Below are 15,829 nucleotides of genomic sequence, written 5' to 3' on the forward strand. Positions count from 1 at the left end.
GAAGGTTAAAAAAAATCTACTGACTATCAGTAACTCTTATGAAATTGTTTGTTTATTAGTTAATTCACATAAGGAGCTGATCCACATCATTACTTAAACCAAGGAGCAGTCTAAAGAGCACACTATTAATGTACAACCCTATTTACCTGCACATTAACTATTTTTGTTGTGTACTTTATGCAAGGATCAGACAGGGTCCATGAGGAGCCTTCCTCAGCATGCTGCAGACAGTGATGTCTGGGTTACTGAATACCTCACTCCATCATGGCTCATTTTGCCCAATGATCAACCTGTTCTGGCAACTATACAACCAGGAGAGACAACTCTGGAAGCCCTGGAATCAGTGTGCAAGGTGAAAACACACGTGTACATGCACACCAACATACACATACATAGAGATCAGCACAGGCAAAAAGATGTAGCTTTAAAGATACAATATGTACTCTTTCTTTCTATTTCACTAGGAAAGGATTAAAGATAGCTCTTAATCTAATTTGAATGATAAGAACCAGTCAGAATACCTCTCAATATTTATATATGCTGTGTGTATTAGCGCATGTGTATTAATTATGGATTATGGATGATATATTGAAGTAAATGTAGATGTAGATATTATATAATAGTTTGTTATATTACAGGCTATATGACAGACTGCAGTCTGTTTCCTGAAAGCAAAAACATTGGAGAAGTTACAATGCATGTTTAAATTTTTACTCACTCCTCATTCTTCTAAACATATTTCCAGTGGGTTGCATTTAAAAAATAGGCTTCAAGTCTAAGACCTGTAATTACCATTAAAGAGGCCAAATCATAGATTCCAGTACATGTGCCTAAACTAGGGATAAACTCTTAATTCCATAGTGCTGTTGTCACTTAATCATGAAAATAATAAATAAAGTAATCTCAATTTGAATGAGAGTGTGTGTGCCCTGTGATTGGTTGGCACTCCGTCCAGGGTGTATCCTGCCTCGATGCCCGATGACGCCTGAGATAGGCACAGGCTCCCCGTGACCCGAGGTAGTTCGGATAAGCGGTAGAAAATGAGTGAGTGAGTGAGAGAGTAATCTCAATTATCGGGTCTGGATTGGTATAATTAAGGAAGACAAATTCAAATTCCTGTCTGATGACATTGGGTTTTTCCCTGTGGCTAGTTTACTTAGAGGTAACAGTAACCCAGGAATCAAAGAACCTGACTCTGAACAATACGTTTAAACAGTATATACTATAGTTTTTGAAAAAGCTTTCCCTGTAACAAGGTAAAGCATGGGTCGGGTAGGTCGGAAGGATTGAGGTATTAGAATGGAATTCAGGCTGATATCTTGATGAAGAGAACATTACATTGAAGCAGAATGGGATGTGAAAGTGTACAATAACCAATACTTATATTCATCTTGGTTACTGATAATGTGCTGCATGCTTGATTGCCTGTTTCAGACATGAATGTTGCTAAGAGAACGTGAATGTTTTAATTTATTCTGTGTGCACATGCACACATCACATCTTTAAAAAAATGAGCAGTGGCTGTGGAAATAGAATTTTAAAGAAGTTATATTGTGCTGTTGGTTTGCAGACCTTTTCAATCATTAAAATAGCTTTCTGTCAAATAACGTAATGGAATACAGTATGAGGCACTTAATGTTTTGTGTTCTGTCATAAAAAAGGCATATTTTCACTTTATGGAGTGGCATTTTTTTCATGATTTAATAAATAATGGTTTATGATACAAAGGTCCAGCCATTTGTTTGAGATAGAAAGGCATACAGCATAACTAGGGCACTTGGAAAGAAGTATTGTTTTATAGTTCAAGTTCAAGTGGTTCAGATTGGTGATTTAACCCTAACAATTTCTTTAAAATCTGGAAAAAATCTATAATTTAAAAGGTGAGGTATGTACTGAATATTTAATGTATATTTGCTATCTCATTTTGCCACATGCCTGTACAGAACCAGTACAGGGCAAGCTTTACCCATAGTGGTTCTTCGTCATGGTGTCTTTTGGTACATTTATTTTGCTTCACCACGTTTGACCTCAATCATGATGGATTTGTTCTCTCGTTTCGCTCCAAAGGCCCACAGTCTTGATCGTCCCAAGCACTATCTCCGGCTGAAGTTTCTAATCGACAATCAAGTGCAATTCTACGTCCCTAAGCCTGAAGAGGAACTCTGGGACCTGGTGAGATTTCACTTTTCTCTGGGGTTGAATGTTGTTGTTGGTGTACATTGGCTGCACCCTGTTTTGGGGCCATAGTGGTTCATCTGATCCACATATCTGATTTTGTCACAGGTTTTTCTCCAGATGCCCTGTCAGTCACAACCCTCCCATTTTCTTTGGGCTTTGGACCAGCACTGAGAGTTAACCCCTTAATGTCTGGGCTGGTTCCATGCCCAGTAATAGAATGCTGGGACTTCTTATAGATGCCTTTGATTGATTGATTGATTGATTGATTGATTGATTGATTGATTGATTGATTGATTGATTGATTGATTGATTGATTGATTGATTGATTGACTGATTGACTGATTGACTGATTGATTGATTGATGCTCTATTAGCTTCAAAAAACTGGATCAGGGATCCTAATGACTTTCTGATAGAGAGCACAGAGTTTAGCATGAAGTAGATGTGGTGTTGGGTTCAGGTCACAATAACCATTTTAAAAGTGGAAAAATATTGAAATCATTTTCCTAATTGAAACACTAATAGCTCTGCTCAGTTTCCTTAATAAATACGAAAGCAAAAGTGCACAAAAAGGGTGTAAGTCATTTAAACCTTGAAATAACACAGCAAAATAACATTGAATCAAACTCATGCATGCACACATACAACTGAAGAGCTTTTGGTCTTTAATGAAAAATTGTTTATGTGTATAAATAATAAATTGAATGAGGAATTGCTATTAGTTATTATATTGGACAAATGCAACCAATGCAGTAACAACATATTACCATTTTTCTATTTTCATAACATTATTAGAGGTCTTATTTTTTAAACTGATTTTTTGCTTCCTCGAGGAAACAATTTGCTGTTATTTTTCCTGTGTGTAAATCAAATAGGATGTCAAATTATTTGCTTTCATAAGGTTTCTTTTATAAGGTTTCTGTAGGCTCTATCTAATAACATCAAATCAAGATCATTATTTTTTTTTAACACTTTCTTCCTTACAAGTTTGTCCTTTTTCTTTCAGCTTTACAAAGAGATTGAAATTTGTACCAAATCTACCAAAGTTATCCAGTTTGACAGAAATGAATCCTGTGCAATTGGTTATGGTAAGACTTTTTTCACTGTACTGACACATTTAGTAAATACAATAATAGTATTATTGAATGTACTGCACCACAGTCTATTTTTCGAATGGAATCAATCACTCTTTTTTCTTTCTACTCCATAGGGTTTTCTGTAGTTGTGGTGGATGAGGATGGAACACAGCAGCTACATATTACAAACGTGAAGGCAGGAGGCATGGCTTTTGTTAAAGGTAGGCTAAACTCTGCTGTCTCCATGTAGATTAGGCATCTTATGTAAAAGTACACTATTAGAAAAAAAAGGATACTGATCTGTACCTTTCTGTGTTGATGGTACATTTTTCCAAATTTGATGAAATTTAAAAGCTCAAACAGTGAGATAAACCATGGAACAAGACATAGCTAAAACTGAAACACTTTGCCCAGGCAAAGGTAAAGGTTACACAACACAACTTTGAATTTTTACCAAGAACCAGAGAAGCAAAAAAATAAAATAGACTACTTCATGGTGACAAATCACACATGACTACCAGATAGTCTGGATCTAAATTAAATATTTCTGGTGGTTTTTAGTTTCACTACAACTTGCAGTGAGCAATCAGCCCAAACCCAGATAAATGTTTTGTAGCAACTTGCCTATTCACTATAAAATAAATCCCCCCGGTCCAGTTTTTTTTAATGAACATTAAATTAATACAGTAACATCTTTCCATATATGGCTTCTTCATCCTGAGACAAACAAAAAGCAATAGGTCTTTATACAGTTATTTATAGAATTAATTAGGCCTGGATTAATCCTGTTCAAATTAAGGTACCATAAATAAATATACAAATACAACGGTCAGATTCAACTAAGCCTGTGAATAAATATGTAAAAAAAATTTCACAAGCAGTTGCACAGTTTAGTTGATTATATTCGATATTAAACCCTCCCAAGTCCAGTAATTTTCCAGTTAACCTTAATTAGTGTAATTTGAATTTAACATTAGCATTACTGACAAAAGTTGCCTTGGTAGCTAATGCTAAAAGGTTTGGCAGGAGATTCATTTTGAACCTCACCTAGTATGCACTAATAAAGTGCTTCACCATGGCCTTTTTGCTGACACATTGCTGAGCGAATATCAAGCTATTTAAAATACCACTCTGACCCAAATCTCCAGTCAGCTGGAGGAAATGTGTTTTAAAAGCTTTCACATGTGACTGGACCAACACGGTGAACCGATTTCATGCTACCAAATGTCGGCTCATCTCCATCTGACATAGGTTATGACTTCTAAAAGCTAAATAAAAACATAACTTTCCATGCTCTTTCTGACACATTGTTTACTCCAGTATTTCTCAAAGCAGATAGACTAACACAGATTTTCTGGCTTTCTGGTTATTAAAACCAACATAGCAAACTAAAAGCTAAGTAAAACTAACATGGTTATGCTAATAACCATTACCATGCTATGACCAGGCTACTGGCATAATCTAGACAAGAGCAAAGCAGTAATATGCATGCTATGTTCAAAACACTTATCACAACAGGTAGATAACCAAAGGTTTGAAATGATCACAGACACAAAAGTGGAGCAAAAGTCTGTGTTATTTAAAAGGAGCATTGTGATTAGAAACAGACGAGTGTCATTAGTAATCAGATGACCAGGAGCAGGGATATGTCTTTGACTAGAGGCCATGTTATGAGGTAGTTGCACACATGTCTATTTTAGGACATCTGGGAGATGTGAACAGTAATCTGTAGGATATTTTGGGACTGTTGTAATTAAAACTTTATATCATTTATAAAAGTGCATGCTTATGTGCTAGGTTTAATAGCACTCGTTAGTCTGGTCATCCAACTATTTACATGTATTAGAGCAGAAAAATGCTTATGACTAGATTCCATGAGTAACCAGGCCAATCAACACAAAGCCAAGTAGACAGTGTTTGTCCCCAGAGAGCAAAGCCTGTGAGAAGCTTGTGCCCCAAACACACTTTATACTGCCAATGAAATTAAAGACAGTCTGAGATGAACACACATAGAAGATATAACACTGTAGCATATTGCCTAGAGGCTGTGCTCTTAATCCAGGTCAGATTGAATGCACTGGCCCTGGCATTTCTTTTTCATGCCATCCCTCTGACCTTTATTATTATTCCTATAGTGATGGTTTGCTTCACATCCAATTGGGTCACACTTCAGGCTATGCTTCTGTTTGTGTGTATGTGCCTGTATGTGCCTGTGTGTGTGTGTGTGTGTGTGTGTGTGTGTGTGTGTGTGTGTGTGTGTGTGTGTGTGTGTGTGTGTGTGTGTGTGTGTGTTTGATCTTTGTGCCTGTAACTGTGTAATGGTTGTTGGTGCCAGATGGGCTGGTTTGAGTATTTCAGATATTGCTTATCTCCTTTTACACGCTACAGTCTCTAAAGTTTACACAGAATTTGTGTAAAAAAAAACTTCCTGTATGTGAAGAGTCTGCAGGCTGAAACAACTTGTGATGAGTTAGATCAGAGGAGAATGACCAGGCTAGTTTCAGCTGACAGGAAGTCTATTGTAACTCAAAGCACTCTTTATAACTGTGGTGAGCAGAAGAACATCTCAGAATAACAACACACATCAAACTTTGAGATGAAAAGGCAACAATATAGGAAGACATTATGAGATTCCTCTCCTGCCAGCCAAGAGCAAGAATCTGAGGTTTTCATGGGAAAAGACGCACCCAAACTAGACGGAAAAAGATATTCGAAGGGTGATTTGTTTTCTAATACTCTTCTTGTCCCTATGATACCATATGCATGCTGAGATGCTTCTCTACTTAACATGGTTGTAAATAGTGGGAGTGGGAGTGTTTCTGATGGGTGTAAGTATTCTGTCAATTATTAACTTTATTTATCTTCTATTTAACTGTTTATAACTGTAACATGTAACCTGTAAGTGATAACAGGAACTGGTATGGTTAAATTTATGGCATGGTTTTAATTAAAAATGTAAGAATTCTAACTATGTTCTCAAATCTAGAAGAATAAAACACTTCCAAACTGGAAAATTATCTGCTGGAAAATTATAATTTTTATGGTGGTAACAGTTTTTTTTTTTTTTAAATCAGGCACAATAAATAATTAGAGTGGCAGTCATGTGGTATTGTAATGAGCGGTAATTACACTGAATCAGGTGACGACTGGGCAGCGCTTGTGCTGCTGATAGATAATCAAGAGAATTTTGTGTGACACTACTTCCAGCTCTTTTTTTGTTTTTGAAAACGCCAAAGAAAAACAACAGGACATCAAATTATCTAGAATTTCCACAATTATCTAGAGTTTCCACAAAGAGCACCCTATACGTCTTATTAGTCAAATTTTACCATAAGGTTATTAGACTATTTTTCACTCTTACATTCCTGTGTGTGTCTGTAGGTCTGAGAGCTGGTGACGAGATCCTGAAACTGAACGATAAAGAGGCGAGTGCGTTGGAGCTGTCAGACCTGAATGCTGCATTTGCTCAGCCTTCTCTAACTCTCACCATCAGTGCTGTGCCCTCATCTGAGCCATGTCAACGATATCCACAGCTTCCTCGCCGCTCAGAGGCACAACACGACCATTACACAGACATCTTCTCGCAGAGCCAAGGTACAATTATCACAATTCAAGTTGGATTTAGGATGTAATGTTATGATACAGAAAAATCACTGATTCCTTGATTACAAACAATATTGGACACAAAAACTGAACTCAGTGATGAATTTACTGATACTCTTGAACTCTACCCCAATTTAATTAATAACAATAGAGGAAATCAGGTCAGATTGTATTGCTACTACACTTATTACTAATCTTTTCTATTTCAGTAATACTAGACATTACTCGGTGACGCTGATTACAAATCAGAAATGGTTTTATACATGTGACATAACCATGTTAGAAATGGTGTGGTAGTGTGAGTAAATGCAAATCAGGCATAAAGGAGGAGCGCTCAGAAAATCTGAAAGGAAACATACATAAAGCATAGATAGATAGATAGATAGATAGATAGATAGATAGATAGATAGATAGATAGATAGATAGATAGATAGATAGATAGATAGATAGATAGATAGATAGATAGATAGATAGATAGATAGATAGATAGATAGTTCTTACAAATATCAGGTAAAATATTACATTACAAAGGTGATATTTTTTTAAACAAATAAATGATGCATTGTTTTGGTAATTAGTTTAAGAATTGTGTTTAAAAACTGCTACACATTTAGATGGAAACTACACCTAATAAGTCTCTGATGTCTCTATGCTTTCGTTCTGTGTTCTCAACACCTGACTCTGATCTCCTACTCCATCTAGAGGACATCCTGGATGAGGCCTCTGGACTTGTGCTTGAAAGCCCAGACACTGCAGAAGTAGAAGAACGTGTCATTTTACCTGTGGATGATGCGGTGGATGGCTCAGTGGCTGAGCTGGATACGGACTCTGAACACAAGGTAGGACAGAAGTACCATCATATGATGTCAGCCTCTGAACTCTGTATGCACTTAGTAATTAATTGAGTAATTAAATGAAGGTCAGTGTGTTTCAGATCAGATGTCATTATGGTCGATAGGATGTGTTGTATGAGTGTGTACAGTGCAGGAACACAATGTGCTGCTACGTTTGGAGTATTATTATCAATGTCCTCAACTCACTTCAAAGCCATTAGAGACCCACGTACACACACACAGCTGTGCAACATGGTGTCCTTGAGTATTAGGGGTGTAACACAATGCCATATTGTTGTATTTGTTTAGGGCTCAAAATATTCAGATATATTTTCATATTCAGATTTAACTTGAACTTGGAGTTTGTCCTTTAGTGTATGTATATTGCAATTACTGCACATCAGAATTGTGTGTGCACCACTGTTAACTTCTTTCTCAAATAAGGACTGGGAAAAAGCAGAACAATGTGCCAATTTTTCTTTTTTCCACAAACATTTCTTACTAGTTTTAAGGATATTAGTGCATTTGTAGCTGGATGGTTGAATTCTGCTGAAGCTTGGCAACCCTTCCCATGACGTCTTCATAAGTCTGCATGAAAGTAGATCTTAAGTGATCTCCAAAGCACAATAGCTCTCCAAAGCACACAATCGTCTGAAGATTTCTCATGAATAGTTTGTCATATTTAAATATATAATTGTATTCATTTAGGGAACCTTATCTGTTCAGTCTGAACAATATATTTATATTTGGATTATAGCTCTACTGTGAATGCACTCAAAAACAAACACAGAGCTGTGTGCCATTGTGTCCCTGGACACCCACCCACCCACCCACCCACACACACACACACACACACACACACACACACACACACACACACACACACACACACACACACACACACACACACACACACACAGCCGTATGCCATTGTGTCACTATAGATATGCGCACTCACACACACAAATGCACAATGTGTGAGTCTCCAGCACGTCTCCATGTTTGCTGCAGGGCCTTTGGCTTGGTTTTCATTTGCCCAGGTTCAGATTCTTTGGTTCTACAGCTTTCTTAAAGCCTTTCTGTCCTCTTTCATCAGCACACTGGCTATAGCACAATGTGGCCATCTCCTATGTCATATCATAACTGATACCTATTTCTTCTTTGGGCACAATTTATACTGAGCCTTACATTTGCTTAATCTATTGCTGGTAATATTTCTATGAGGTTTTATTTACACTATGCGCAGAATCTGGCATACTCTATTCTGAGCTCATGGCTATCACTGCAGTCGAGTTTTGTGTTTTTGTCTAAATCTATTGTATAGTGTGTTCTTTTGTCATGTGATCTTAAAGATCACGTTTGCTTTATAGGCAGTGTTAGAGGGATGAGATTGCTCACACATGGGTGTGCGGTGATCTGTAGTGATGATTCATTGCTGTTCTATTCTATTGAGGTAAGTGAGGTCATGTGTGTATGTGAAATCAGTCAGGCAAAGAAAAAAGTAATAAATAAATAAACGCATTTATTCTTGCTAAATCATGTGTGTACACGGGTGCCAGAAAATCCAGATTTTATGTCCTAATTTAACAGCACACCCTTATTAGTTTTAACAAAACATGTAGTGAACCATATTAGTGGCACATCAGGCACAAACAGATGTCTTTAACACAGCAACCCAGTTATTAGTTACTGAATATATATCTGGATCATTTATGACCGTTCATTAGGATCATTTTCACCCCTAAATTGAATCTGAGATGAAAAACAAAAGAGAAATATAAGAGCTTTTTGAATTTTCATTGGTTTCAAACCAGAAAAAACTGAGCCGGTTTGCACACATTTCTTCATTTAGTTGCATTCTAATCAAGATGAAGACTCTAATCATGCTCAATGCATTTGATTTGCCTCAGTGTCAGTGCAGAAGCCATGCTGCATGCTCCACGCCAGTCATTTTGATTTTCCATTGCTGCAGTCAAAGCCAATTACTACTGATACCCATTTCCTCCAGTTAATAAATGTTTCAGAGATCACATCATGCTATTAAATCTGAAATAATGTGTTGTACATTCATTTAGCACACAGGAATAGGAAATAAATCGATGCATACATGCTTGATTTAAACTGCTTGTCTGTTTGTCATATCACATATATGAAAACACTGGTTTTCGCTTATTTTCTGATCCGGTTTGTCCTTTCAACCTCATCTTTCTTATTTTTTATATTGTTTATATATTTCTGTTACTGCCATCTTGATGACAGTACAGGACTAGCAAATAATCTTTGTCTCTCTGGCCTGTGAGCAGACACACCATCTGCTGCCAAGCCTCATGTTTAGCCTCAATAACTCATGCACAGCAATGCCATGCCATCTGTGTGTGTGTGTGTGTGTGTGTGTGTGTGTGTGTGTGTGTGTGTGTGTGTGTGTGTGTGTGTGTGTGTGTGTGTGTGTGTGTGTGTGTGTGTGCGCGCGTGTCTGTCTCTTTTTTCCTTTTTGACTTGAGTCTCGTTACACCAGTATTCACCTTGTAAAATCACACAGAATTCCTATAAGTCTCAAAAAGATTAAAATCAACACTACCATATTTGGGTTTAACAGCTAACACCTTTTTGAGAATTTTTCTATATCAGTACATGCATTATTCATTTATTTGTATTTTGCACATTTCATTTATTAGCTAATGTAAATCAGATATTTTCTTTCCCTGTTGAAGGATTCCTGCAAGCCATCATAGTGTCTCTCACATCTCTCACCTGGTGCCGCTCCAGAGTGAAGAGTCTGTAATTAGACCCCATTTTCCCTCTTTATACAGCTCTTATTGAAGCCCTGGCTCCTTCTGTATAATCAAATGAACATCTTTAACAGCTATTCAGCTCCTGCTAAGTACGACCCTTTAAGCCGTCCATGCCTTGTCGACTCGTTTCCTTTAAATTACACTGCCGGCCAGTGTTATGATCTCATTGCCTGTTTTTTTTCTCTGAAAGCAAAAAAAAAAAAAAAACCAACAACAACAACAAACAAACAAGGAAAGGAAGGGAAACACTTTAAATAAATAAATAAATTTCCCTTCCTTCTAATTGCTTTATTAGAATTCAGTTTGCTTTGTGCTGATAAATTGAGGCAGGTGCTGGAGGAAATGGACAGCTCAGCATACAAAGAGTAGAAGGACTTCATTATGTTTCCACTGAATAACACATGCACACGGTTCTCATCCTCTCTGATCAGATGATAAGGTTCATTTACGTTCTAAACCAGTCAGATACAACTCTCGCAGTTTTGTCAGATCACAGTGAGGGGAAAATTTTTTGAAAGGTTTAAAAAATCAAGTTAGTTTTACATTTATCACTTTTGAATTACAGCCTTGTCTGTGTGTAGTGTGTATTAGCTCATGCCAAGCAAGACCTTGGAATTAAATGGTTCTATCTATTTGTTTTTGTCCATTCCAAAAATTTGTTAACTGCATGAGGAAATATACTAGATGTCGCTTTGTGATTTAATAAGCAAATTAATTAGTTTGTTACAATTATACATTTTGGGTCGATTCCAGACAGTAGCATAAGCAGTTAAGGAACAAATTTCTTATTTAATCATTATTTTATGTTGACATAAAGTACCTTAATGATAGCTGAACTAAAATTTTTTTCCTCCTGCAGTAAATGTCCAGTAATGTATCCGCTGTCACGGTGATGTCATAGAGACATGGAAAAAAAAATTGCATTATAGTCGTTATACTGTTGAATCCTTCTCACTGTAGTAGCTCTCAGCCAATAAAATGCATTTGGACAGAAGGGAATCATTCATTTATTGTCTGGGGCACTTAATATTCTAATAAAATATGATTAAGAAATATTTTTTAAAGAATATCATTATAGCAGTCCGATATTTGTCAATATTCATTGTGTGCTGTATTTGCAAATATACTCACTGACCAATTTATTAGGAATATTATGATCCAAGACATCTCCAAATGCACAGTGTTACCCAGTTTTTGAATAGAGTTCCTAATGATTTGGTTGTATAAGGTATTGTATAGCGTGTGCAGTTGTGTAATGATGGATGGCGCACACTTATGTTAGCTTGAGCCTTGCAGCACCTTTTTTTCTGCATTCTGCTTTATACTTTTTTATTGTTTTTACTCAGAACAATAATCATTGAACTGTGACAGGTCTCATTTACAGCTCCGTCAGTTTGTCCAGAGCTCGCAGCACGATTGTCATTCAACATTGTTATAGTAATAATATAGGGCTCAAATTGAAGTGGGTGATAAGAGGACATCCGTGCTCTCTAGGGAAGGAAATGTTTGCCTTCATCTCCCATGAGTCACTTCTCTGATAAGACAAGTCTTCCTTAAGTGTTTGGCTGTATGTGTGTGTTATTTAGGAGGTGGGAACTTGGGAGTATAAAACTACACCTACAAAACTGTCCTAGTTCAGATTCCTTAGTCTGTGAACAGGTTTGGACTCGCTTCCTTCTAACTCTCATACTTTTGACTGCTTCTTTTTTATTTCTCGTTATCATCATCTTTTGGTTGTTTCCCTTGAGCTAATTACTGGTACTACATGCATGGATGGAGGTATGGCACATTCAATATAATGTTCATGTTAACGTTTTGCTTATCTTAACAATTTTAATTTTCCTAAATTTTGCAGTTTTTTTTTGTTACTTTATATGGTTTCTGATCAAAACTTTTAGCTGTACTAGTTGCTTATGCCAGTTTTCCTTCATTGCCATAAATAATGCATATACTACTCGGTTCTATAATATATATTCATATATCCTGTTCTATATAAAATATATCTATCTATCTATCTATCTATCTATCTATCTATCTATCTATCTATCTATCTATCTATCTATCTATCTATCTATCTATCTAATCTATATATATCTAATATATATATATATATATATATATATATATATATATATATATATATATATATAAATAAAACTGCACTTGGTTGTTTTGAGAAGCGTTGCAATGATAATCTCTGGATTTTCGTGTGAAAGTTCTTACTTCTGTATGCTGGAGTCATTGTTAATTTGCATAATGTCTTGCTTCTGTGTCACACGTAGCACTGCCTGTGCACAGACAGATTCAATTCATAACTCATTTGAAAAGTCATTACTTGAGCATGTCAAGACGAACAGCCCTTTATTTGCAATATACAGTAATTACACTGGAATTTGTTCACACTCATTCTCCAGAGAAAAGAAAAGTCAAAGTGAACCAACGAGCATCGCACGGTCACATGCTGAGCTCTTGTTGTTGATTTGCAGTATTACTTGTGTTTAGCAGCACTAAGCTGTGGATTGCTGGGCAAGTGGGGGCGAGTGACATGCCGCCGCTGAGCTTCTCCTGCCTTTTACCCCTCCCATCCTGTCCCTCTCCTCCTGCTGCAGATGGAATTATTATTGTTATTATTCTCTTTCCCTCACTCCTGCTCTCTCGATGCAGCCACTTGTGCTATCCACCCAGAAAACAGGCTAGTCAAAGCGAGAGAGGAAGGGTTGCAGGGAGGAAATAGCTTCGCTGATAAAACACTGAGCTAGAAAGAGCAGAAAGCAGGCTTTCTCATCTCATTAGAACACTGAGTCATGTTCTCACGCTTGGGCAACTATTGTGAGGAGATAAACTCAAGGTGGAGCTGGCTTTAGTCCTTCTTTAGGGGTCATTCTGTTGTGACCCACTTAAAGGTTAGGATTAGGATGTCGGTGCTGTGGAGGAACAGGAGCTCCAAGCCCTCTTCTGAATCTGTCTATGACATGCTGCAGCTGGTGAGGCAACCAAGTGTGTGTGTATGTGCATGTGTGTACATGATTGAGCATGTGTCTGCTATGGGGAATGTTATGTAACCACTCTCGCAGATTGCATGACCTTCTAAATGTGATTCCCTTATACATGTTTTTATCTGTAATCTTGATCTCTCTCTTTCTCAAAGAGTAAAATAAATAGTTACTTGTAGATCCAAAAGATCTGTCAGTTTTTCAGCTGCCTTTCGTTCTACTCTACATTGGCTGTCTCAGCAGTTTACAGGAAACAGTGAAGGGCTGTCAGTCTGTCTCTGTGTATTAGGAGAGAGGTCACGCTGCTGCCCGCCACATCTGTCCTTTCCTTATGCTGTCCTCGTGGATCTGTTCCACCTCTGCTGCTAGTCCTGTTGAGTAAAAAAAAACTAGTAGCGCTATACTGATTTGTAAGTTATTACAATATACAGGACTGCATAAACACAACATAACTAGTGTGTTTGGGGATGTTTGAGCAACAAAACACTTGAGGAAATATTGTGTTTTTATGCAACCACAACAACTAGTAATAATATGGTGTCATACTATGTTAATGATATAATGGTTTCTGCATAACATTTTTCAGTCCTAGTAGGCAAAACTATCTACCTCCACCGTGACCACATTTTATGCCTAATCTGGGCAGCGAAAGAAACAAAGAAACAAAGTTGTTCCATATTAAAAAAACTTGACCCTTTTATGTTATAAAAGTCTTCTCACACTTAAGGTGTATGCTGCTTCTGAAGGACTGTTACACGATTTATCAAATTATTCAGAACTCCAACAAGATTGTGTGTGTGTGTGTGTGTGTGTGTGTGTGTGTGTGTGTGTGTGTGTGTGTGTGTGTGTGTGTGTGTGTGCGCGCGCGTGTGTGTTTGTGCGTGTATTTATGTTGTGTAAAGTATTTCTTCTGAACTGCAAGAAGAGCAAAGGCCATATCCTTAATATTCTCCAGAGTAACATGAACACACTCATGCAAACTCTCTCACATTTCCTAGACGAAGATTCTTTAGATCAGTTATTCTAAGAAGTCGTTCGGATTTACAGATTTACATTCTGCAAGACCACTTTATGGAATGTAATTTTCCTTTAAGAATTTTTTCGTGATTCTGTTTTTACCTACTAAGGGAAATACATTCATAGAAAAGTAAAAAAGTTCAAAAAACTGTTTCTGTCTTCAAAATAAATGGTAAATTAGTGTGTGTGTGTGTGTGTGTGTGTGTGTGTGTGTGTGTGTGTGTGTGTGTGTGTGTGTGTGTGTGTGTGTGTGTGTGTGTGTGTGTGTGTGTGTGTGTGTGTGTGTGTGTGTGTGTGTGTGTGTGTGTGTGTGTGTGTGTGTGTGTGTAACAGTTGCTCCAGATACCTCATGAAATCTATTAATCTTTTATCCAATGCAGGCAGAGAATATCAGTATCCTGATTATTATTTTTGGAAAGAGAAAACCTTTTGTTGATGATGTTGCTATAACCAGAGGAAGAGGTTCCTTGTCATTAATCTCTGAGCGCCTCATGTTTTTGGTGTTTAATATGTGAGACTACATGTTAAGCACATTCAAGATCATTTATAACTTTAGATCTGCTCATGAACTGACATCAGCAGTATATTTGTGTGGGTGTGCATGTGTGTAACTGTAGCCAGTCAGGCCTGCTAGTCCACGTTTTTGTCTTTGACCTACCCTCAGCAGTTTGTACAGAAATACCAGTTAAGCCAAAAAACAAACAAACAAAAAAAAAAACCCACTCATATATGTAAGAGTTCTGCATGCAAGTGTGATCAAGCAATTCTCATTACATTCTGTGGAGTTTAAGAATCTGTCCTCAATCAATATTTATATGCTTTTATATCCAAAATTACAACTGAACTTACATTTAAGTTAATATTCACCTGAATTTATATTTGTTCCTTAGAAAAGAATAATAAAATGCTTAGATTTGTCATTTGTTGATCAGCATTTACATTTATTTGGACTCCATTCTCTGTGTTATTACTGCTGCTGCTTATAATTTAAAATGAATGATTTTTTTAAGATGATAAATTAAAATACTACTCTTCCATCAAGTAAATGCGTTATCTCATGTGGTCCCTCTCTCTCTTTCTGTTTTCAGAGTACAGAACAAATGACTGCATTCTGCCGCAGCCTTCATGACATGAATTCTGCCAAGTCTGTTGCATCCTCTTCCTCATCCGCCTCCTCCTCATGTGTACCTAGCCCTATTTCTCCAGTGCCGGTACCCTCCACCCAGCGGCAGCTCTCTGATGCTGACAAGCTGCGCAAGGTTATAAGTGAGCTAGTGGATACAGAACGCACCTATGTGAAGGTCAATACTTTTACGACAATACTTAAATAGCTTAAAT

General features: G+C 37.1%; 1 protein-coding gene across 6 annotated transcripts in view; it reads left to right on the plus strand.

Annotated features, from left to right (window-relative positions):
* The window catches only part of tiam1a (TIAM Rac1 associated GEF 1a), a 52,074-nt gene that overhangs the window by 28,059 nt on the left and 8,186 nt on the right, over nucleotides 1–15,829 (plus strand). For 2 of the 6 annotated variants that reach the window (XM_047804690.1, XM_027171747.2), the window contains 7 exons: nucleotides 185–352; nucleotides 2,068–2,172; nucleotides 3,184–3,265; nucleotides 3,388–3,474; nucleotides 6,635–6,847; nucleotides 7,559–7,695; nucleotides 15,580–15,792. In XM_047804690.1, coding sequence (XP_047660646.1) covers nucleotides 185–352; nucleotides 2,068–2,172; nucleotides 3,184–3,265; nucleotides 3,388–3,474; nucleotides 6,635–6,847; nucleotides 7,559–7,695; nucleotides 15,580–15,792 — 1,005 coding nt within the window. Of the gene's footprint in view, nucleotides 1–184; nucleotides 353–2,067; nucleotides 2,173–3,183; nucleotides 3,266–3,387; nucleotides 3,475–5,817; nucleotides 5,971–6,634; nucleotides 6,848–7,558; nucleotides 7,696–12,113; nucleotides 12,261–13,129; nucleotides 13,466–15,579; nucleotides 15,793–15,829 lie in introns of those variants that run through there. The other 4 variants (XM_047804691.1, XM_047804692.1, XM_027171749.2 and 1 more) reach the window with 4 other exon arrangements.

Source organism: Tachysurus fulvidraco, chromosome 20 (genome assembly GCF_022655615.1).
Source record: "Tachysurus fulvidraco isolate hzauxx_2018 chromosome 20, HZAU_PFXX_2.0, whole genome shotgun sequence".
Taxonomy (NCBI): domain Eukaryota; kingdom Metazoa; phylum Chordata; class Actinopteri; order Siluriformes; family Bagridae; genus Tachysurus; species Tachysurus fulvidraco.